At 34.4% G+C, this 23,427-nt stretch overlaps 1 protein-coding gene across 5 annotated transcripts in view; it reads left to right on the top strand.

The window, feature by feature from the left end:
- Positions 1 to 23,427, top strand: part of DNAH12 (dynein axonemal heavy chain 12) — a 71,586-nt gene that overhangs the window by 433 nt on the left and 47,726 nt on the right. For 4 of the 5 annotated variants that reach the window (XM_040569316.1, XM_040569317.1, XM_040569313.1 and 1 more), the window contains exons 2-26: positions 978 to 1,141; positions 2,579 to 2,669; positions 2,959 to 2,985; positions 3,960 to 4,149; positions 5,284 to 5,359; positions 6,162 to 6,320; positions 6,976 to 7,171; positions 7,802 to 7,990; positions 9,085 to 9,235; positions 9,336 to 9,427; positions 9,689 to 9,867; positions 10,750 to 10,885; positions 11,794 to 11,919; positions 13,887 to 14,021; positions 14,571 to 14,764; positions 15,555 to 15,795; positions 16,789 to 16,974; positions 17,332 to 17,532; positions 18,707 to 18,901; positions 19,109 to 19,230; positions 19,400 to 19,682; positions 20,988 to 21,107; positions 21,521 to 21,677; positions 21,928 to 22,100; positions 23,040 to 23,192. In XM_040569316.1, coding sequence (XP_040425250.1) covers positions 978 to 1,141; positions 2,579 to 2,669; positions 2,959 to 2,985; positions 3,960 to 4,149; positions 5,284 to 5,359; positions 6,162 to 6,320; positions 6,976 to 7,171; positions 7,802 to 7,990; positions 9,085 to 9,235; positions 9,336 to 9,427; positions 9,689 to 9,867; positions 10,750 to 10,885; positions 11,794 to 11,919; positions 13,887 to 14,021; positions 14,571 to 14,764; positions 15,555 to 15,795; positions 16,789 to 16,974; positions 17,332 to 17,532; positions 18,707 to 18,901; positions 19,109 to 19,230; positions 19,400 to 19,682; positions 20,988 to 21,107; positions 21,521 to 21,677; positions 21,928 to 22,100; positions 23,040 to 23,192 — 3,936 coding nt within the window. The remainder of the gene's footprint in view (positions 1 to 977; positions 1,142 to 2,578; positions 2,670 to 2,958; positions 2,986 to 3,959; positions 4,150 to 5,283; positions 5,360 to 6,161; positions 6,321 to 6,975; positions 7,172 to 7,801; positions 7,991 to 9,084; positions 9,236 to 9,335; positions 9,428 to 9,688; positions 9,868 to 10,749; positions 10,886 to 11,793; positions 11,920 to 13,886; positions 14,022 to 14,570; positions 14,765 to 15,554; positions 15,796 to 16,788; positions 16,975 to 17,331; positions 17,533 to 18,706; positions 18,902 to 19,108; positions 19,231 to 19,399; positions 19,683 to 20,987; positions 21,108 to 21,520; positions 21,678 to 21,927; positions 22,101 to 23,039; positions 23,193 to 23,427) is intronic. The other variant, XM_040569314.1, reaches the window with a different exon arrangement.

The raw sequence follows: 23,427 nt of genomic DNA, 5'->3' as shown, positions 1-23,427 counted from the left end.
TGTCATGCTTGGCTGCACGCAACACTGAAGCCCCTGCAGAAAGATAGTCTTTTAGTGCACCTGAATCCAGTCATACATCAGTGTTTTTTTCTATTTTCCAGTCCTTATACGAGGAGATTAACAAATTTTGTTTGCCAAAGGTCTGTAACCGTGGTGGTTACTATTCTTTCCTCACCTCCTTTTCCTTGCTACACATCTTCATCCGCCCCCTGACCAAGATTCCTACTTCAAATCCTTATGTCTCCACTGTCTTGTTGCGCAGCCCAACTACTTCCCAAAACTGTGATCGCAAACCAAAACTCCTGTCTGTCTCTCAGACACACCACTTAGTTTGAATCCCATATCCACCCAACCAAATTACAGCCCCCTGTGAAACCAACCGTAATTTGAATGGTAATTCACTCTGCACACACAAGCCAGGACTTAGCCACGTTCCTTCAACCACGTTAACATCTCACTTTTCTCTTGTTTTAGTAATCTCACTTCAGTCTTTGCTAACTCATGCTCAAGTTGCTTCTTACCCATTTGGACCCCATATTCAGTAACATCGTTTGAGGCCCTATCAGAACAGGAACTGTGAGACTGAGCCGTTTTGGTGCAGTCTGCCCAGGGCTGGGGGTTGATAGACTCCTTTGCTGGTATCTTCTGTGCTTTGTACAGGTGGTGGGTTAGCACCTGAAGAATTTTGTAACAGAACTTAACTGTTATGCAATGTACAAATCTTGAGTTAATGAAATGTACCATCATTTTCTACGATTGCAGACTTTGTATGTACCTTCTGTTGAACTTCGCCATTTTAGCATGTACCGTATTTTTCTCTTTTCTGAAACATAAATTTTCATATCTAAACTGTAGATATCCTTGTGGCTACCACATTTTATGTCTTATGTAAATTCAATTTAATATATGCACCTGTTAAGTTGCTTTCTGGACATGAATAATTGTATTCTCATATTGCCTGTTTGTTATGGTTTTAGATGCTACACTCAGGTGGAGCACCTTCCAATAAAAAGACTTTGAGAACTTTGTTTCTTCCCACGGTTTTACCTTCAACAGTCACATCAGATATGTCACCACTACAGAATAAGCTACTGACATACCGAAGAAGCAAAGAACAGCAAGAGATGCTTAATCAATTACTGTGAGTTTCATGCAATTCAAGAAATGTTGAAGTTCAAATGAAAGAAACATCACACTCTAGACATCAGGGAAATAATAATGGTGTTTGTTAATTTTAGTAGAAGAGCATTTGTTTGTTGGAATCTCAGATTGCTTTTATTTTACAGCACCTAAAATCCAATTGAGGTGTGTTTGTTGGGGCTAGTCGTGAGGAAAAAAATAACCTTCCGGTTTTGAACATTGTTTATGACAGGCTGCGAAAAACAATTCAAAGAGAATCAAAATCTGGATCACTTGTTTTTTTTCGTATGAGTGATCCAAATGTGGGTCTCCTTCTAAAAGGCTTCTTTGTCACTAACCTTAGTGGATTTGCTCCTGAAGTTAGCGATCTGTGTTACTTGCGGAGTAGCACAGCTGCCAGGATGATAGGTAAATTTTTTTTAGAGGGATGATTATTTCATATAATTTTCTGACTAGTGTATACTCAAGATTTAAAAGTGTACCTTTTTAAATATACATGTACAATGTGAAACCAAATAGTATTTTAAATAGAAATATGCAAATATTATGTGAAATCTTTTAGTAGTGTGATTAAAGAGCCAAAAGTGTTCCTGGAGAGTATTTCCATACTGTATGTACTCCTGAATTCATTGTGCCCAGTTCAGTTCATTTGCATGGATAGAGGAGTTGCAATCTTAATTTCCCTGGTCTGATAAATTAAAGAGCCTGCAAGAAGGATCCACCTTGCTGAAAGTGAATAAGAAGTATATTTTTGCATGTGTATCTGCTCAGTAAGTTAACTGTACTGTTGCTCTGTTTCCAGCAGGGGGTTCTCGTAAGTATAATAGATCAGTAGGACTTTGCATCTTTTTGGCTTTTTCATGAAGTGTTAATACACGCATATACTTGGAACTGGCGGTCTTACTTCCATTTGGGAGTTTTTAGCTGAGCCATATTGAGGTGAAGCTGGAATACTCTTTGTAAGATATGCACAGGCTATATCCCAGAAGGATGGACTAAAATATTTTAATGCATAAGGTCATGCCAACGTTAACCTTTAAAGTTTTCTGATAGTTATTTAGCAATTTATAACCAGAGGCAGTAAAAAAGAACTAGGAGTTCTATTCTGTACATTATTTCTTGTTTCATAATACAGTTGGGCAAGATCTGTTGTAGTTTGTTGAGGAAAAGTACAGTCCCAGCAGGAGCACTGGGCAATTGGTGAGACTGATCAAGATGTATATATAGAAATACATACGTATGTGTATATTGATTGTGATTAAGATAAATGTGTCTCTTTCTGTAAGAGAAGACAGAATCTGCAAAAAGAGCCTCACTTTTTAGTGATCAAACAGTTGGCAAACATGAAAAAACAGGTTAGATCAATTAAAATAACTGCATTATTTTTAATATAGTATTTGTATTTTTTCTGAACTTCTGACTGTACATTTTACTTTAGAATTGATCGAGCTTTAAAAGTCTATTCTGAATCCATGGAAGAAAAATATCAGAGAGTTCCTGCACCCCCTATCCCAGAACTACCTGCCACTGTGAGTGTGTATTTCTTCAGCATTATTGCCAATTTTATGCTTTGTTATTGGGCATTTATGCTCTTACTTCTCAGTATTTACTTGAAGATACTTCTTATCTCAGTTATTAGTAATTCATAAATGGATTTATATGCACAAGTAGTCCTATTGAAATTGATACCTGTATATATACAGTTAAGTCTTTACTTAGGAATCATACCTGTTAAATTTAAAAATCAACATTTATATTTCTGACTTTTTTTTGTTTATGTTCTTAATACATTAGGATTTTTTGTTCTTTTTTATACAGATGAACAGTGAGCAAAAACAACGACGAGTGAGTTAAATTCTTTCTTCTGCTTTTTTAAAGTGGAATAATAAATTATCTCTGTTCAGAAGAGTTAAGTATGTTATGTGGAATTTGTATCTGTTAAACAGAAAAAAACTTTGCAATAGTCTTGTAGGGGGAAAAATGCAATCGAAGGCAAAAATGGGAATCCTTCCTTGTGATCCAGAAGGAAAGCGTTTTCCGTTATAGAAAGCATGTGTATGTCCAGCAGTAATTAAAGTTTTGATATAAATTTTACTTAAAGATCATTACATAGAAAATATCCTATGAGGCTTCAGAGTTTTTTTCAGTTGAACTCATAGATCATACTTTAGCCTTTACAAAAAGTAGTCTTTGACATTGTTCATTTGATTTCAACAAGGAATAAAGATGTGCGAATATTGATAAAATTTTTTGAATTGAATTGTGTATAGTTTTAAAAATAATTTCTCTCTGAAAGCCACTTTCAACTTAAATTAATATTGAAATACTTGTGTTAAGTAACCTAAGGGAGCTTCTGTTTTTCTTGGTTGATGTTAGATAAACTCCTTTTTGAAGACAATATATATACTGTTTTATAACAAATGCATCACTCAAAAGCATAGATACCTATTTGTTTGGCAAAACAAAACCAAAAAAACACACCTATTTGTGCATACTCTTTGCTAGATGAATGTTTGTCCAAAGAACAGTAGTATGAACTTGGAACTCTTTTATTATCAGTCAGGAACTTCATCAGAGAAACAAGGAAAATACTAAAAAGGTGCAATACTTCATATTTGAGCACTAACACAGGGAGGCCATTTTATCAGCTTGTGAGTAGCTTTTAGTGCACTACTGAGTGAATACTTAAAAGACTTGATTATGTCTCCCACCCATAGGTATAAAAAATGACAAATAAAAAGGGACTTCATTGTGAAACCTAATGTAAAAAAATATTTACACAGCCCGTTATTAGACCTCTGATAATACTGTCCTTTCAGACCAACTATCTCTTTATGAAGAAGTGTGTGCAAAGTAACCCGGTGGTTCCCATTCAGCAGCAATGTCTAAAGTCTGTGCTTGCGCTGGTGCCACAGTCACTCATGGAAGGCAAAGACAGAGAGCTGTTAGTTGAAAAGCTTTTAGGGCAGATAATAAAGGACTTCGAAAAGAGCATGAAAAGATGTGTGGGTAAGTACCACAAGCTACACAGTATTAATATTACTGTATGTGTGTGTATGTGTATATATGTGTGTGTATATAATATGTAACAGCTTATAATGTGATATGTTATCTATGATAATAATATATATAGCACATATGTATTATATATACACACGCATATATATTATATAGATATTATAAGCTGTTACATATTCTCCCACAGAAAATATTTTTCTAGATTGTTCTTTCAGTGAGACATGACTTCTGCAATTAGCCATTCATTTCTTTTTGGACTAGTAAAAAGTTATGTAATCCTATCTTAACCAGTCTCAAGCTATAGCTCCGGCAAAGGCAGCTGTAGACTTCACACTGACGTCCGTATTTCATTAAGCCTTTAACCTTTTTATATAATTTGGCGCATTAATGTATGTCTGTTTTCTACTAAAGACAGTAGAACCTTTCTATGTACTAGTCATCCTTTATTTTTTTTGCAGCTTCAGGAATAGCAGCTTTTCTAAGCCGTTCGTCCACAAGCACATGCATAATTTTTCTGATGCTGCTTTCTCTCATGAATAAGATCCCAATGAAAACTTGCAAAGATAATTAACTATTTTAGAAATCACTCACAACTCATCTAAAATTTTAAACTTTTAAAAGAGATTCATAAACTTGAATTTTGAAAGTGGATTCCCTTGAATTCATGTCTTAACATCTTTATTTACATCTTTAATATCTGAGAACTAAAATTTAGCATTTTTTTGTCAATATTTTAGTGAAAGGTTGATCTTTTTTAAAACACCAATTAAAAAGATCAACAATTTAAACTGTGACCAACTTTATAATGTCATCAGTGGGATAATTATAGTATCCCACTATATTTATATGAAAAAAAATGCCATTAATACCGAATTATTTAAATACTAGTTTATCTAGTGAATAAGGGACAAAGTGTCTGGAAGTTAGCCACCTGATTCTGTACAGGTATTTTCAAAAGCTGTGATTTTGAGCTACCTTTGGGAGAATGATTTTTTGGAGACTTGGATGTACAGTTACCTTTCCATCCCACTATGTGTGTAGGCCAACGTGGAGAATGACAGAGGAAGTACAGTGCCTATTGAACATGCTCATACATTTGTTGATTTTTACTTTTTTTCTTCCTAGTGCGAAGTGTTCTTATTAAGCCAAATGTAAAAGGGCTTGAATACGAAGAGGAGGCACCTTTGTCTTTATCACCTTTGTGAGTGGATTAAATTATCAAATTACCCATAGGCAAAACACTCAGTTGCGTGTGAGAAATTCTAATTGAGCTGCATGAACAGAGTTATGGCATAATATTAATTCTGGAGACCCTTAATGAGGTGTTTTTTTCTGTTCATAGTGGATTTTATATATGAAGTTCAGAATTACAAAGCTGACAATGTTTTAATGCTTTTGCTACAGTTACACTGAGTAGAACCAATGAGTGCAAATGAGACTTCCAGCCCTGAGTGCCTAGATACTAAAGTTGCCTCTGGAATGAAGTGTGTCCATGCAGGACACTTTACCCACAGACAGCAACATCATGCAGTAGTTTAACATGCTGAAACTGCATCCAATGCCAAGGTTTCATTTGGCCTTGGTGCTATGCGGTGAAACCTTGAGACCAAATGCAAAGAGTATTATATTCTGCAAAGTAGAAGAGGAATTGAGGTAGACAGAATATAATTATCTGAATTGTACAATTTCTGGAACATTAGAACATCTGCCACCTAAACATTGATGATAAATACTTCCTGTTAGCAGTTTATTGAAGTTTGAAGTTTACATTGATAGAGCTTCTGGAGGAGCAGGTGATTTGAAAATACTCTGGAGTATAAAATCATGGATGATTAGACAGATTATGGCTTCCACGGCATTATACTGAGGATGTATGTATGGCACTTAAGTAAATGTTTGTTTTCATGAATAAGGTTTTTGATACTTTTGTTTATCTGTAATAATGTTTTACTCAAATATTACTTGAACTCCACTTGTTTTTGTTTGTTTGTTTGTTTATTCAGAGGCCTAGATTTTTCTAGACCATGGCATAACAGTTTTATCCACGCAAAAAATCGGATCCTTTCTAACTTGCATATTCTTCACCCCACAATGAAAACTTTACTGGATTTTGGTTATTCAGCATTTTCTACCTTTCTTATAGTGGATTTTTCAAGTTTCAGGTAAAGTCTGTTTTGGTGAATTATTAACCGATAGATTTTTGAAGCTGGTAAACAAAAGAGTTTGTGCATTTCTATTACTTACTGTGTTTTGGGGCTTTTTTCTATAATAAATATGTTCAATCTGTCATTTAAAGTTCTTTGAGCAGGTTACTTTGTGCTCATAGAATCATAGTGTTGTGTTGTCACAACTTTGTGTTGTCACACATTTAATTTAACTTTTCTTCTAAGCATAAATATTTTACTTGCCCTTAAATTTCTGGTAATATCAGCTGTTTCAGTTGATGTTTTGTCTGTAATTCTGTTAAGGTCTACTCATTATTTAGTTAATGTCAATGCCATGATCTCCATGAAACTCTGGTTGAAGTGGATCATATTTCTTATTCTTACTATTTTTCATCAGTTATTGAATTTTATTTTTAATCTTGGAGTTTCATTGTCTTTACCTCATTTTTTTTCTGGTAACTGTTCTTCATTTTCTAAGGTTTGAGGTATTGTTTTTTTTCTTTTAAGACTGCAGAAGCGGTACTTAGGTTCCCACTCTGCTTACTGCTAAGAAAGAATGTGTTTCTAATACAGTATAACATTAGTATCGCTTCATTCCTTTTTTTTTTTTTACTATTTTCTGTATACAGTAGGCTGTAATTTTCTTTTGTAGATTGAAGGGGCCAATTGACTGCGAATCTTTAAAGACCGATGTCTCTTTATGCTGTTCAAAAGCAGAAGAGAAGATACTGAATACATGGTATCAAAGAGTTATCAGCCTCTTCACTCAGAAGGAGGCTTTGAATAGTATAAACTTAGATCAGGTTGACTCTTTTTACAACTGTGTGGCTACGCTCATGATTAATCAGGTAAATATGCTTCCTCCTTGTGATTAACTTCATGTGAAAGGTAGGGGTTTTTTGAGTTTACCGAAAATTAACAATCCTTTAACATCAAGTTAAATTGAAGCATCTGTTGTTTACATTGTTCTGTTTATGAATATAATAATCAGTGGGAATATCTAAGTTCAGCATTTCAAGAAGGCAGACATTTTTAGGATCAAACCTTTATTTAGTCTGTAGAAAAATAATGGAAGATATTCTAATCAAATTATTGTCATATTAAAAAAAACACAGCGCATCAAAAACCAAACAAAAAACAAACACCAAAAAAACCACCACCGCATTTAGAGGAAAATGCATTCCATTTATTTCATTTATATTTAAGGCACATATTACTAATAGACTTACTTTTGTAGCAAGAATAGATGCATGGACTTTACTGAAGTGTTTGTGTACATGTTTATTAGTTTGCGCTCTTAAAGGGTTGAGACTAATACCCACTGAAGTCATCAGAAAGATTCATACTGCTTCAGCTATCTATGAATCAGGCCAAAAGTACTACAGTGAATGGAAAACCTGATTTACTGAATGAAGGGAAGGTGGGATGGGGCTCCCTGTTCTTTCAGCTAATAATAGGAGATATATTTTATGATCTAGCTGAAAGAATTCTTGAGAAGAAATGTTGAAGCATTTGTGAAACTTTTTGATCCTGAAGACAGAAGTCGTCTACCTTTATTTAAGATGGAACTGATTCTTGATGAAAAAAAAATGGAATTTTATCCAAGCTTCCAAGACCTGGAAGAAGCAATTCTGTTTATAGTGAATCGTATAGGACAGACTCTCCAGGTATGCTTTTATCTTTATTTAAATATATAAGTGCTAAGCAGCTCACCATGTGTAGATATTAGTAATTTAGGATGCCGACTATGATGGTAATGAGAAGCAGAATGCATCTCCTGATAATTATTTTCCCTGAGGATTCTGCAGGTCTTATAATAAATCGTGATGCTCAGCAGAACTCTAGGCTCTGAAACTCATTTTGCTATTCCTTGTTCATGAAAAAGTGGCACATTTGCTACTGGTTGTTTTAGTCTGCTGTTCTGAACTGCAAAACTGTGTGTATGTCCACAAATGAACAGTCGGTCTGTTCATTGAATAGAAATCAGTCTGAAAACTTAACCAGGAAAGAAAGCTAGCTAGAAGATAACCTTTTATATATATTTTTTTCTTTTGTATGTTTAGAAAACCTGGAGGTGCTTTAAATACAAATAGACACACTTAACAATTTATTTATGTATTTTTTAAGGCATGTCTTTTTAACACTGAAAATCAAGTAGTTTTGCAGTGTATACTGTGAACTAATGTTTTGCGTAGAAACATCTCTAACACCTTATTTATGTGTGATGATTTACTATAAACTTGCATTAATAATTAAGATCCACAAAGAAAAACAAAGAAAATCAGAGTTGATATGCCTTGCTTAAAAAAAAAAAAAAAGGCACCAAACAACTACTATATACAATACCTAAGGATTTATATTATAGGAACCAATCTATGACGCAGGGAAGGCAAGCCTTTTCTAGTGGCTTTTAAGTGTATCCCTGCAAACTGAGTATTGGCCTTTAATCATATGTGATAGCACTTTCAGAAAAGTGTTTTGGATTTAGTTGTGTTATTTTGCATGTAGGACAGAATTCCAATTTATGTAAGATTGGATAATGTAGTTAATTTTTGTCCATCTTACATGTTTCTTGATAAGCTTCTTGAATCTGGAGGAGTTGTTCTAGGTCCGTGTCACGTGCCTGGCCTTAATTGTGATTAGGGTCTCATACTTTTCTGATATAGTGTCTTCTGCAGATTGCAATTTACTTTTAAAATAAATGTATCCCTGTATTGCTTTTATATTTAAATTAAATAATCAGAAGTTGCACTTCTATTAGAATGTCCAAACAGTACATTCTTGGCTAGCGGGAGACACTACTTGTCTGGACACTGAGCTTCCTACTCACGTCATATCATGGGCCACATCTACACTGAAAAGCTCTATCAAAGACAACTTAGAAGGTCCAAAGGAATATTTTGAAAACTATGGTGAGTGATAAAAGAGTATGTTTAAATAATGGCTGTGTTACTTTGAAATAAGTAACTTACTGTACAGTGTGTTATAAAATGTGTATTTCTCAAATTGCAGTTGAAAAGTATGGCTGGCTTGTGGATGGAACTGCACAGGCACGTGTAGAAAGATTTGAAGCAGAACAACACAGTTTTGGTGAATACACTGCTGTAAGTTTTTATTTCTACATTTTGTAATATTTACTGTATGTATAGCAGTGATAAAAAGGGATCAGAGAATAACAGGTATTCAGCCTTTAGCTAAAAGTCATGTTGACTGCCAAATGTACAAAATAAGCTTTTTCTTTCCGTAGAAGTGTATGTGGTAAATAGAAAAAATGAGTATTTATTTTCTCGGATGTGTAATACTTTTTCATTTAGCCAAATATTTAAGTAACAGCCCTGCAATGTAAATCTAATGTTCTTTTGCAGTTCATAGATGAATTCTTCACCCTCGAGAAGGAAATCTTGAGTTTACCAGAGATGGCTTATTTTCCAATGATCTGTTTGAATTGTGAGGATTTAAAACAAGGTTTGGCTAGTAGTGCAAACACCTTTGCAAAAATGTTGATGGACAGAATAGTTGCAAATTACAGAGAGGAAAATGAAAAGTAAGTAGAATTTTCTGTTTGTGAACGTTATGTGTGCTAAATCCGTAGTGGAAATATTTAGAAGAAATGCAAAAATACCATACTCTTTTTAACGAAGGCTCTTGGCTAAGTAAAAATTTCATGGAAGTTGCTCCAGCTGATGCATTTTTTCCTTTGCTCTAGGCTTAAAAACTAGTGGAGGAAATTATTATTAAGCTTGGATAATGGGAGAGCTAAAAGATCAAAGGGCTTCATTACTACTACGGCTTTTTAAGTGTGAAATACAGTAGTACAGCACTGTCAAAGACTGGATGGATTCTTGTATTACATGATAGATACCTCTAGGCTTTCATAGATAATGCCAGATAGTAATACTAATGCATTCTAATAGTTAACTTGCAGGTATAGATTAGATCATTAGTGAAGTCATATTAAATTGTTCAGTTAAAATGGACAAATTATAGTCCTGTTTTACAGTGATTCCGTATTAGCAGAATGAAAGAATATGTACTAGGGATGTGTTTGAGTGTGTGCTAATGATACTGTGCTTAAGTCACTTAAGCACTTTATGTACTTATTAAAAATAATTGAAGCATTTGTTGCAAAAGAATACCCCCAAATTCAAACAAACCTATTATTATTGTAAGTTAATAAATAGTATTTTGCTAGGCTTACTTGTTCATATTCTCTATTTAATTTCGTATATTTAATTTCATAAAGTAATGGAGCTGTACAGGGGTAATACTTAAAAGACAGTGATTTGAACTTTAGTTCTATTCAAGCTGAACTAAAATCTTAAAAAGTTTTTTTAAAAATTTTAAATCTTTAAAATCTTTAAAAATCCTTAAAAAGCCAAACTAAAATATTAAAAAATTGATATTTTATGTAAAAATTAATTTATAGGATATGTAGAGAATTTGAAACAATTAAAGAACGTGCATTAAAAGTTCCTGAGACCACGGAGGAAATAATGGAAACAATAGCTTACATAAAGGAGGTCAAAACCAAAGGTGTTCAGGACCTCTTGCTAAGGATCAAGGTAAATGACTATTCTTTCATTCTTATTTTTTACCAAACGTGCTGGTGTATACAAATACAGAATTCATTCTGGAGTGCAGAGAATTTAGTTGTCTTATTGCGTGTATTAATAAACTGTACCCTCAGTGTTGCTTCATACTAAAGTGGAAAGTTCTGCTCATTCTTTGTCATATGCCTTTCTTTGAGAAACAACCTAGGCTTGTGATTCCCCATTCCCATGTGTTCTGCACATCAGTGAGGAAATGCAGCTTTTGATAAAATAAAGCAGACTGAAAGGCATTCAGGTTATTGGTTGTGCCTAGAAACTTATTTCAGGGCTGCTTAAAAAATCTATTTCTGTAAAAGCAAAGATAATTTTAAAATTATTACTTTAAAAGTAAAGATAATTTTATGTATAATAAATCATGGCTTTGAACACACAAGAAGCAATTTGCTATTTGAGCAGAACATAGATGATGATACGTTAGCACTAGTACCATGTGTGTGCTTGGAGAACAAACCTGGAAAATTGTGTAAGGTGTGTGTCAGCCAAAAACATTATTGGATAAGAACCTCTGTGCGTTGTTATACATTAAGATGATGTGCATCAGATTTTCTGATTTGGTAATACGGCTTTAAGGATAACATATTTATGTTGCATAATGTTATAAAATGATATCTGAAGATTTCACACTTAGATTAACTGGCCACAGAAGTCATATTTAGAGAAAGAAGTTCATGAAGGGGGCAGGGATTTGAGTAACTTTTTACATATTTTGAATGTTAATATTCAATTGCCTGACATAGCTCTAAATTCTGAAAAGTCCATGAAATGTAGATTCCTATTGCATCATTGTAGATCATTTTTTTCCTACCTTGTGTCTTAAACAGGCCTATGATACATAAAGTTTTGTGATATGTCTATTATAGGAGTGCTGTTGGCAAATGAATTACTTCTTAGATGTTTTTTCATTTGCTCCTGTAGACATTGCACTGAATGCAACAGTTCTTCTATGGCCAAAGAAGATTGACCCTATTTTTGATGAACATGATAATGTAAGGGTATTTTCTTTGTTTATGGTATATTTTGACTTGTTAGATTTTTCACTTTTCTTGAGCTGTTCATTTTTTCAGCAGCTAGATATATCTATACATATAACATGAACCTTACTCATTTTGAAGAGCTTAAATAATGCATTTCCAGGTTTTTATATCAAAAGAGGGCTTTTTGGAGTAATTAAAAAATGCAGAAAATTGTCATTGCAGCTTAAAACATTCAACAAGTCCTAATATCCTAATTTGTTTGTGCTCAATACTAGGTAATTCATAGGAATGTAAAAAATTACTACAATGCAATTGACTGTTACTGAAAATATAACTGCCAGCCCTTAATAACATTTGTTAGTAATGAATGGTAGGAATTGTGTTACTTAGGTAGCCATCACTAATAGAAAATACATGACATCTACAGTTACAAAGAGAACATTAGATTATTAGATTACTTTTTTTTTCCTTTTTTTTTTTTTCTTCCTCTGGTCTACATTTGTCTTGCAAGCATTCTTTCTCTCTGGCTAAGATATAGTAAGTCAAGCCTTTTGGTGTTCTTTTTTCTCTTTGTAGTAATTGTGTAGAATTTGTCCTTGGATTTATTAATGACTTTTAGAAATGGCATTTAACATTTTTTATAAAAATAGCGATACCTTTTAAATATCACAATTGAGGATTTCTCTTCCGCTATGTTTGATTTCCATACTACAGAATATGTCCAAGGATATTGAATAAATCTCTAACTTAAAATATACCCAGACGGTGAGATTGTCTGATAACATGCAAACAAAATATTTTACATTAATGTAACACCACCCCCCCCAAATGAGTGGAATTAATTTTATACTTGTACACAGAGAATTCATGACGCTTGTTCAAATTATTTTAAAGAAAATGTTGCTACAGAGTGTATCTGACTTATTAATGGGAGTCCCTCAGAAATGTATCTCTCAGTAGCTGACTATCTGGCAACTTGCATTGTGCTAGAACTTAAGGAAAAGAATATTTTTACATCAGATCTTCACGAGTCTGCAAGTTTGAATTTTATACTGTTAGATATAAGTCCATTCCTCATAGAATCTCAGTATCATGGAACGGACCCTTAAAATTCATCTAGCCCAACCTCCCTGCTGAATGGGATCTTTCACTAGATCAGGTTGCTGAAAATCCTGTCCAAACCAACTGTGAACATTTCCAGTCATTGGGTACCCACAACTTTTCTGTGCAACCTGTTGCAGTGTCTCACCACCCCCATTGTGGAAAATTTTTTACTTATATCCAATCTAAATCTACCCTCTTTCAGTTTAAAACTGCTGCCAATCATACTGTAATGCAGTTGAAAAGGACTGGTTCCTCTGGAGAAGTTCTGTTTGTCCTTCACAATTTTTGTGCGGCAGTAGTATTCTTGTCTTAGGAGATCTCCTTTGCAGAGATTGATTTCTTAGTTGATACCTTAAAAGTAACCCACTTTTGTGCAGATCCTGTGCTTTAGAGTTTTCTTGTGTTCTATAATTTCTGCCTTTTATAGGAGTAGATACATGTGGGGTAGCATTGGACTTCAACAACTGTAGATGTCTCCTTTTTTGGCAATAAAGCATTGAATCCTAAAGATGAGAATCTCTTTATTCTTTGCTGTAATACATGTCTTTATGGTGTCAATATTTACCCTGTGCTGTAGCAATTGGAGCTTCCCTATCTTTTTCTGAAGGAGTCCTTCATGCAATTCTAACTGCTATGATTGTTGAGGTACGGGTTCCACATTAACATACAGAGGCTGCACACACTTAAATGGGACATACAGAAAGCAACTCATCAAGAAATGTATTTATTTTAAGGATAATAACTTACCTGTATCATTTATTTTCTGCCTGTGCTAAATATTTAATTTAGACAGCACTGTGTATGTTAATTATTGTGGGGATTTACAACCACTTCTGCATTGTTTTTTACTATAAAAACAATCGTCTGTTTTGTAGATGATTGAAGAGTCCAAATGTAAAGGAGAACAAGAATTAATACAGAAGTCTGAGAAACTGATGGTGGAATTAGAAAAGCTGGTACATTCTGTAACAGAATTTGAAGAATACTCAGAACTGGACTGCATGCAACAGGTATGACTAACATTTAGTGTGAAATGGATAGAAATGTTCTGTATGTTTAAAACACAGGGATCCTGGAAGGAGTTTAGAATTAAGTAATCAATTCTGTTAGCAAATGTGAACTACAAAGTGTATTACCCTCTTGCCACAATGTCAAAACTCATTAAAAGCTCTACCCCCACCTGTCTGGTTTCTTGGGCTATACTGGTAATAACATCTGACTCAAATGAAAGTTTACTATAAAATTGTGCTTAAATTAGCTGATAGGTTCCTTCCCCTTGGGAGGAAGCTGCAGGCTGCCAGGAGGCCTCCCCTCAGCCTGCTCTGCTCTGGGCTGAACAAACCAAATATGCCAGGAGCAGAATCCAGCATTTGTTTTTAAATTTCATATATCTGGTGATTGCCCAGCACTCTATCAAGATCTCTCTGCAAGGCCTCTCTACCCCTGGGGGAGTCAACAGACAAAAATACGAAGACTTACTATGTTTCGATGCTTTATTTTGATAGCTGTCCAGAGTATAGCTTAGTTATTTCTCAAGACATTCAATTATTTGATTTCAGTATGTAGCTGACCTGAGAGCATTACAGAAACGCATACAAGAGGCAGATGAAACAGTAGCTCATATTAACAAAGAAGAGACTCTGTTCAAGTGGAAATTGAGTGTCTTCCCACTCCTCAGCAACTTAAAAGTTGATATTGAACCATATCAGAAACTCTTCCAACTTATACTGAAATGGCAGCAAACACAGAAGAGGTATTTCAATATTATATACTTGAGGGTAAATGAGGGAGAGTGGACAAAATACTCATGCTATTTTTGTTCATGTCAGATATAGAACATGCCATTTGTTTTCTTGTAAGCTTTTATCAGTTGCTAGAAATCCAAGTTTAATGGTACTATAGTTTATATATTAGGGTTGTTGTTTTTAATTCAGCTAGAAAACATCTGTTGTTTTTTTTTTTTAAATGCAATACAAATAAGTATATTTCATATTGGATTCTAACTGTATTGGTCACACTGGTAAGTCTATAAATAAGAAAAGTTCTGCGAAAGAAATGTATTGGGACAAAAAAAAATGGTTAGGTATGAGCCATTTTGTATGCCAGAAGAGGAAGAAGTTTAATTAGGAAGGTCACAGTCTGCATGTAATGAAAACCATACTTTATCTAATGTCCGTCCAAAGTGCCATGTAGATGTGCTCAAATGATTATGCTGCTCTCCAGTGGTTAGATATTACCACAAAAATTGTGATATGACTCTAAATTAAGTGAGATTTCTTACCAGTTCTTGCGTTCTTTCAATAAGACTAGAAAGTATTAATCTTTTTTGAGAGCAGGACAGAAATACACAGAAGAGCATGATCAAGCCACCCTTTTCTAATGCGTTAGAATTTTGTGTAAAATGATGGTAACTGGAAACAAGAGCTTTACTCTCATGTAAATAACTATTAAATTAATCTGACTTATTTGTGTTGCAAAACAAAGTGTTAAATGTTTGTGTAGTACATTTGCTATTCTGTTTTTTAACTTTGTTTTTTTCTCAGATGGATGGATGGTGCCTTTTTGGAACTAAATGGGGAAAGCATGGAGGCTGAGGTTGATGATATTTCTCAAGAGATATACAAAATGTCAAAACTCTTCCAACAAAAACAGAAGAAAATTCAGCAGGAGTTGAAAAAGACATCACAACACAGAACTGTAGAAGAGAAGAAAGGAGAAGAAATAAAGGCAAATCCAACTCTTACAATGTGTTCTTCAGTTCTTGAGCAGATTAAAGACTTTAAGGTAAAAATAAAATGGCGAGGGTTATTAATATTTAATGCTAAGGGACAAATTCTAAATTAATTACTCAGTATGGGTAAATGCTGCAGTGTCAGAGTTTTCCTCTTTAAGTTAGGATATTGATGTTTCATACAAGTAAAACTCATTTAGAACTACTAACTTTCCTAGTAAGTTGAATGGTGCACCAGGGCCAAATTTCTTCTGATCTCACGCAAATGTTCAGAGACGCAGGAGGGCAAAACCTTTCCTCTTCCATTCTGTCCAGCAGGGCCTCAAAAGGAAGGCCAGATAGCAGAAAGCTACTGCTTGTTTGAGTAATAGTTATGGCTATGCAATTTTTTTAAGAATGTCTGTTAAACTTGCATTGATTAGACCCTACATATGAACTAGTGTACAAGGATTTACGCTTTTGCTACTCTGTGTTTGTGGACATCTAAATCTAGTCACGGGAAACTAAAGAAAAATGCTTGAACCTAAGCACCATGAAGTATCCTCTGTAAGTTATTTCTTCTTCCTATTGTGATAGAGAGAGCCAGAGCTCCGAATCACCATGCCTACATTGTACTGTCCCATTTATTTTAATAAGATTATAGATTTTTTAGCAGTTTTAGGGATGTGGACAGTTAAAGAGTGAATGCATACAGGGGAAAAAAGTGCTTTGGGGATTCAGGGAAACATTTAAGAATGTAGTTAAGAATTTTGACCTGGGACCATGTATTATATTAAGTAGAAGTCTGATTTAACATAACATAGTTGAAATTTTGTTCCTTTTCACTTTCTTGCCAAGACCTTTGCTTCATAGTATTATATTTCTTCTTCAGTAATTTACTGCAATTATTTAGGAATGGAATGGATCTGTCTGCACTTTTCAGAAAAGACTTCTCATGTCATCAGCTACTGGAACAGAATTTTAAATGCAAAACGAGGATGAGAAAAAAAGTTGAGAAATAATGCACATTGCAATTTTTATGTTATAAATGTTTTTTCCTCAACTAGGAGAATATTCCCACTGTGAATGTCTTTTGTAACCCTGGCATGCGAACTCGGCATTGGCAGCAAATGTCAAATATAGTAGGATATGATTTAACACCAGACTCTGGAACTACCCTGAGAAAAGTTTTAAAGCAGAATCTAGCCCCTTATTTGGAAGAATTTGAAGCTATAAGTGTGGGTGCGAGTAAGGTAAGCATGGAGATTTGATAGTGACAAATATAATGTCAGGTCACTTTGTGCTGGCTTTTATGACCTGCTAGACCTTTTGCCTTTGCCCTTATACTAAAGAGATTTGGTGAGACTTTGGCCCATTAAAAGATAACTGTGAGTGTGTAAACATTTGTCTTTCATGTTATGTCCTTTGTATTTCCTGAGGGTACTGCTTTCTATGCACTAGAAAATGAATTACTAAGAAAAACATTAAAAATAACTTATGCTGTTAGATCAAAATAGTTTATTCATCTCAGTAAGATCATGTACTGAATTAATCAACCTGAAAAAAATAATAAAGTAAGTAGAATAAATTATTTTCTTTTCATATGGTAGGAATTTTCCTTAGAAAAAGCAATGCATGCCATGATGGAAACCTGGGATTCGATTTCCTTCAATATGACTGTGTATCGTGAAACTGGTGTTCACATTCTGTCTGCAGTGGATGAGATTCAAGCCATTCTCGATGATCAGATTGTGAAAACTCAGACAATGAGGGGATCGCCTTTCATTAAACCATTTGACAAAGAAATCAGAGTATGATGAGAAAAACATACTTTTTTTTCCATTTTGATTTGCATAATAACTGTAATGCAAGAGTAAGCCAACAGTGTTACAACATTGTTATTTGATGTTAGTGAAATGCATTATTGTTTCTTCAGCAAGATTCTCTGGAGTTCATTTAAGTCCTTCATACATCATTTCTCAGTGTTGCAGTTCCCTCTACATCTCAAGTTTTGGTTCCTCTCTCTTTTGCCATTCAGATACAAGTGCAACCAAAAAAACTTTTGGTTCACATACTTTGAAAATTGCTGTTTCATTTATGGTCTTTAACTTTGCTTCTTAATATCTTCAAAGTAAGATTTCATTATTGTTCAAATAATCGACATTTAGTGATGTAGTCCTTGAGTTTTGGAATCAAATTTTGAACTATAGTGTTTACTTTTGGGCAGGGAAACTTTTGGAGGGCTGGGAAAATTTTTCTTTCTTTTTTTTTTTTTTTTTTTTTTTAATCAGGCCTCAGAACAATGATGGGATCAATTTACAGCTGCTTGTCTATTTGCAGAAATAGAGTAGTCTTTGTGGTACTAATGCTGTGTCTGCTGTCAGTAGAGAAGGTGGTCAATTTGCTATGCAGTTACCCTCTCTAATTCCTTCTATTTGTTTAGAAACAGGTGATTCAGGCAGGCCCAGTTAACATGTAATAATCCTGTAAAGGGTACTTATCCTTTACAGACAGCCTCTTCCAGAGTCATCTGCTATTGTCTGCTTTTGAGACAGGATACTGGTCTGGCTGGATCGGTCCTCTGATCTCATGGTCTTTCTGGTATTCTTGTGTCCCTGCTATAATTCAGCTGCAAACCAAGAGCTCCTTGCTGTGGGAGATGGAACATAATTTGTCACTGGTAACCTGCAGGGTGTTACTGAACCATTAAGTTATTAAAAGATCGTAACACTGAAGTGATAACTGCATTTTGGGAAATTCATTTCCAGATACATTAAATTTCTGAACTCCTTTGGCCATCTGTATAAGTGAAAGAACCTAAATACTCCTAAATATTCTTCCATTATTTTGCAGACTGCTAGACACTTTTGTTTAATTTTCTTCTTGGGAACTAGAGCATTACAGTGTCCTCTTTTCCTCTAATTATTCTCTTTAATACTATTTGTGTGGAAATATCCATGTAACATTCTTTAAATATTTATTAAGGAATGGGAAAATCGCCTAATTCAAATTCAGGAGATAATTGATGAATGGCTGAAAGTGCAAGCACAGTGGCTTTATTTGGAACCCATTTTTTCTTCTGAGGATATCATGCAACAGATGCCAGAAGAGGGGCATCTCTTTCAGACTGTTGATAAACACTGGAAGGATATTATGAAATATTGTGCCAAAGACCCAAAGGTAAGGAAGAAAGACTGTATTAAAAAGAAACAATAGTTTCTCTGTTTCTTTCTGGCATTATTTTTGTTTATAGAATATACAATGATCAGCTACGTTACCTGCCTAGGCTTTCTAGGAATAAAACAATGTTGTACCTTAGTTGAGCAACTTTTGCTGTGCAAAGTATCTTATTTATAACTTACAGTTTGCATGTGTTTGTTATTACAGGTTCTTGTTGCTACTTCCTTGCTAGGGTTGTTGGGGAAGCTTCAGAACTGTAATGAGCTTCTTGACAAAATCATGAAAGGGCTTAATGCTTATCTTGAGAAAAAGCGTCTCTTCTTTCCCCGGTATGATGTGCTTAGGCTATTTCAAAAACAAAAGTCTTGAACATTTATATTGTTGTTCAGTAAGGTCAGCCTTTAAAGTAGCTTGATAATTCAGTTAGCTTCCTTTCTTTTTTTTACCTTTTTTTTTTACTCTTTTTTTTTTTTTTTAATGTTCTCAATCTTTTTCTAGCTTCTTTTTCTTGTCTAATGATGAAATGTTGGAGATCCTATCAGAGACTAAAGATCCTCTCCGAGTTCAGCCTCACTTGAAGAAGTGTTTTGAAGGCATTGCTAAGCTACATTTCCTTCCCAATATGGATATTAAAGCAATGTATAGTTCCGAAGGAGAATGTGTTGAACTGATTTCAAAGATTTCTACTACTGAAGCTCGAGGTGCAGTGGAGAAGTGGTTAATTCAAGTAGAAGATATTATGCTGAAGAGTGTACATGATGTTATTGCTAAGTCAAGAATGGTATGGATTTTGTAGTATGTTTTTTGTAATAATTTAATAACAATGGCACAAAGAGAAATAGACCTTTATTTTAAGGATGTCTCTTGGCTTCCTAAAATTCTTACTGATTACAAGTGTTCATATAGATGAAGTTATGGCACCAGGAACAAGTTAACACGACTTGCATTTATAGTGAGTTAAGTAAGAGTTTACTTTGAATAAGAATTAAGTTGTTTTCCTGTAACAGTGGATTTAATCTTTTTTTTTTTTTTTTTTTTTTTTAAGATTCACAGCAATACGGTGTTTCTAGGATATATAATTTGAAGTTAATGAATTATTTAGCATTTTTTATTTAACTAGAAGTTAGAAATAAATAAAACATTTACAATATGCTTGCTCCCTCCTAAAAGAAAATCATTTACCAGAGTATTTATATAGTATGGAAAGATAAGTACATGAATCTTAAAAATTATTTGATAACAAATTGCAAATCTAAAGGGAAGAAGGCATTCAAAAGATAATTTGGACTTAGAAAAAAAGAATAGAGTGTTTTCAGCAAAGAATGTTAATAGGATCACAATATATGCTTCTGTATTATATCACAAAAACATAGAATGGTTTGATTTGGATGAGACCTTAAAGATCATCTAGTCCCAAGCCCCCTAATGTCAGCAGGGACACCTCCCACCAAACCAGGTTGCCCAAAGTCCCATCTAACCTGGCCTTGAACAGTTTGCCCCAGAGATGGGGCATCCACAGCTTTCCTGGGCAGTCTGTTCCTGCACCTCACGACCCCCATAGTAAAGCATTTTTTCCTCATATTTAATCTAAATCTACAGTTTTTTACTTTAAAGCCATTACCCCTTGTCTGTTGTTACACTCCCTGCTGAAGAGTCCCTCTTAGCTTTCTTGTAGGCCCACCTTTAAGTACTAGTAGGCCACTAAGGTCTCCCAGGAGCCTTCATTTCTCCGAGGTGAACAACACCAACTCCATCAGCCTTCTTCATAGGAGAGGAGCTCCAGCCATCTGATCATCCTCGTGGCACTCCTCTGGACTCACCCTAACAGGTCCACATCCTTCCTGTGCTGGGGGCTGCAGAGCTGAATGCAGGGCTCCAGGTGGAGCCTCATGAGAGTGGAGCAGAGGGGGAGAATGACCTCCTTCAACCCGCTAGCTGCACTTCTTTTGATGCAGGCCAGGATACAGCTGGCTTTCTGGGCTGCAGGTGCACATTGCCAGCTCTTGCTGAGCTTTTCATCCAGCAATACCCCATTATTTAAGTATGCACTGACACTGTATTTGTACACTGTATTTATCTCTTTCAGGCATATCTAAAGACTGAGAGAAAAAGTTGGGTTCTGGAGTGGCCTGGACAAGTAGTTTTGTGTGTGTCTCAAATGTTCTGGACAAGTGAGGTACATGAAGTTCTTTGCAATGGACCAGAGGTACTATGTAACGCATATTTTATTTTATTTTATTTTTAAATTTTTATTCATTTTTCATTTCAGCTGGTGTATTTTGCCTAGTCAAATCTTCTCTTTCTGCAATCAAAATAAAATTTGATAAAACGTCAGCATATGAGTTTGATATGCATGAATATCTGTAAAGTGATTTATACCTTTGATTCAGGTACTTGAATACTCTTGTTTAGAGCAACCCTGGATTAAAATGTAGTTTTGGAACATACATGAAAAACTGTGATTGAGAGAAAAGTTGATGCAAAAAAAAATAAATGATGATGTATGAATATATAGGTTTAATAAGCAATCTCCATTAAGGTATTTAGTTACTGTGAAGAAGTCTGGAACACTTGAAGCTGTCATATACTCAGTTTCATAATTACCTTTGTTTTTCCCAGGGGTTAAAGGATTACTATAATACACTTCAGCTTCAACTTAATGATATCGTAGAGCTGGTAAGAGGAAAACTTTCAAAGCAAACAAGGACTACACTGGGTGCCTTGGTTACTATTGATGTTCATGCTAGAGATGTCGTCATGGAAATGATTCAAAGTGGTACTTCTCTTTTAAAAATATTTTTCTTTCTGTGTGTCTTTAATTCCATAATGCTGAATTAATCAAAAATAGCTAACCAATCTGATTTTGCTGCATGAAACACAACAGTTTTAAGACGTGAGCATCAAATGTATGTGAGTATTTGGATGCGAACATAAACAGTAATAATTTCAAAGTTGTTTTAAATTTAAATCTAATAGAAAATCCAGTTATCTAAAACTTCTTTTACTTTTAATTATGTATTTATCAGGTGTACAGAGTGAAACAGACTTTCAGTGGCTTGCACAACTACGGTATTACTGGGAATCTGAGAACGTTCGTGTCTGCATCATTAATTGCAATGTAAAATATGCTTATGAATACCTTGGAAACTCACCACGCCTTGTCATTACTCCTCTAACAGACAGGTGTTATCGCACCTTGGTATGATCTCAACAATAAGTGGTACTAAATACCATATTTACTGTAGTATGTTATTTTTTGCATTGTTCATTATAGCCATACTTTTAGGGCTTTCAGTTGTTGTGAGACTGCTATTTCTGTAAAAGGCAATTTTCAAAGATCGTAATTTCTATAGATTATTGAAAATGAAATTGAGCTACAGTAGCAAATCTGGACAGCCCATCAACATGACTTAAATTTTAGTGGATTGTTTTGTTGTGAATATGATTTTTAAAATATGTACAGAAAAACTTCCCTGTTTAGGTTTTGTCACTTTCTAGGTTACAAGAACACGAAATCCATTTCTGATGCCCTGTAGTTGTTAAATGAAATGGAGAAGGAACCACTTGTTATCATAGCTTTCCTAAGGCTAGTAGAAGTTTAGCAACTTTTTAGTCTCCCTGCTCCTGTTAGAGGTGTTTATCGTTGTACTGTTCTATCATCAACTAACCTGACAATGGAAAATTACCATGCGTAACAAAATGATATACTGTGAGGAGTACAAATGCAACAAAGGGGGACAGGGTAGGAAAGAAAAAGAAAAAAGGAAAAAGTATATGAAAGTAGAAGTGGAGGTAGAAAAGAGTAAACTAATTGCTTGAAGTCTGGTGTGAAAGATGTATCTAAACAAGACCTGAAAGACTGGATTCAATAAAGTTCGAGTAACTAATCATGGTCGTGATCATAATGTATAAAACTAAATTCTCTTTTAGGGAAAATTCATTTCTCTTGTCTCTATTTCTAAGCCATAAGTAAATTTCAGATTATTTTAAAATTTGCATAATATATAAATGTACTTCTTCTTTTAGTTTCATACAGTCATTTTATTTATCTAATGCAATTTAAAGTAACAGTTTCATTCAGAATAATTTCATATGAATGAAGTACTAATAATTTCCATAAACTATTTCTGTTCCTTAGATTGGAGCTTTTTATTTAAACCTTGGTGGGGCCCCAGAGGGTCCAGCAGGAACAGGTAAAACAGAGACCACCAAAGATTTAGCTAAAGCTTTGGCTGTGCAGTGTGTTGTCTTCAACTGTTCTGATGGCCTCGATTACCTGGCAATGGGAAAGGTAAATAGAATTAAATGTTAGGCTTTGTATTTTATTTATTAGGATGAAAAACTGTGGGGTGCCCACTTTGCAGGGACACTTGAATAAATGAGGTTTGCTACCCTTGGACACAATATAATGGCCCCTACATATGTTAAATTTCTATGTATCATGAAATCCTGTAAGTCACTAATTAAAACACAAAAAGAAACAAGAGTTTGACAGAACAGAATCTTGTGATTTAGCTTTCTTTAAA

The sequence above is a fragment of the Cygnus olor genome, chromosome 10, assembly GCF_009769625.2.
Source record: "Cygnus olor isolate bCygOlo1 chromosome 10, bCygOlo1.pri.v2, whole genome shotgun sequence".
In the NCBI taxonomy this organism is placed as follows: Eukaryota; Metazoa; Chordata; class Aves; order Anseriformes; family Anatidae; genus Cygnus; species Cygnus olor.
The sequence above is the reverse complement of the archived record's forward strand: the minus strand, read 5'-3'. Positions and strand labels throughout refer to the sequence as shown.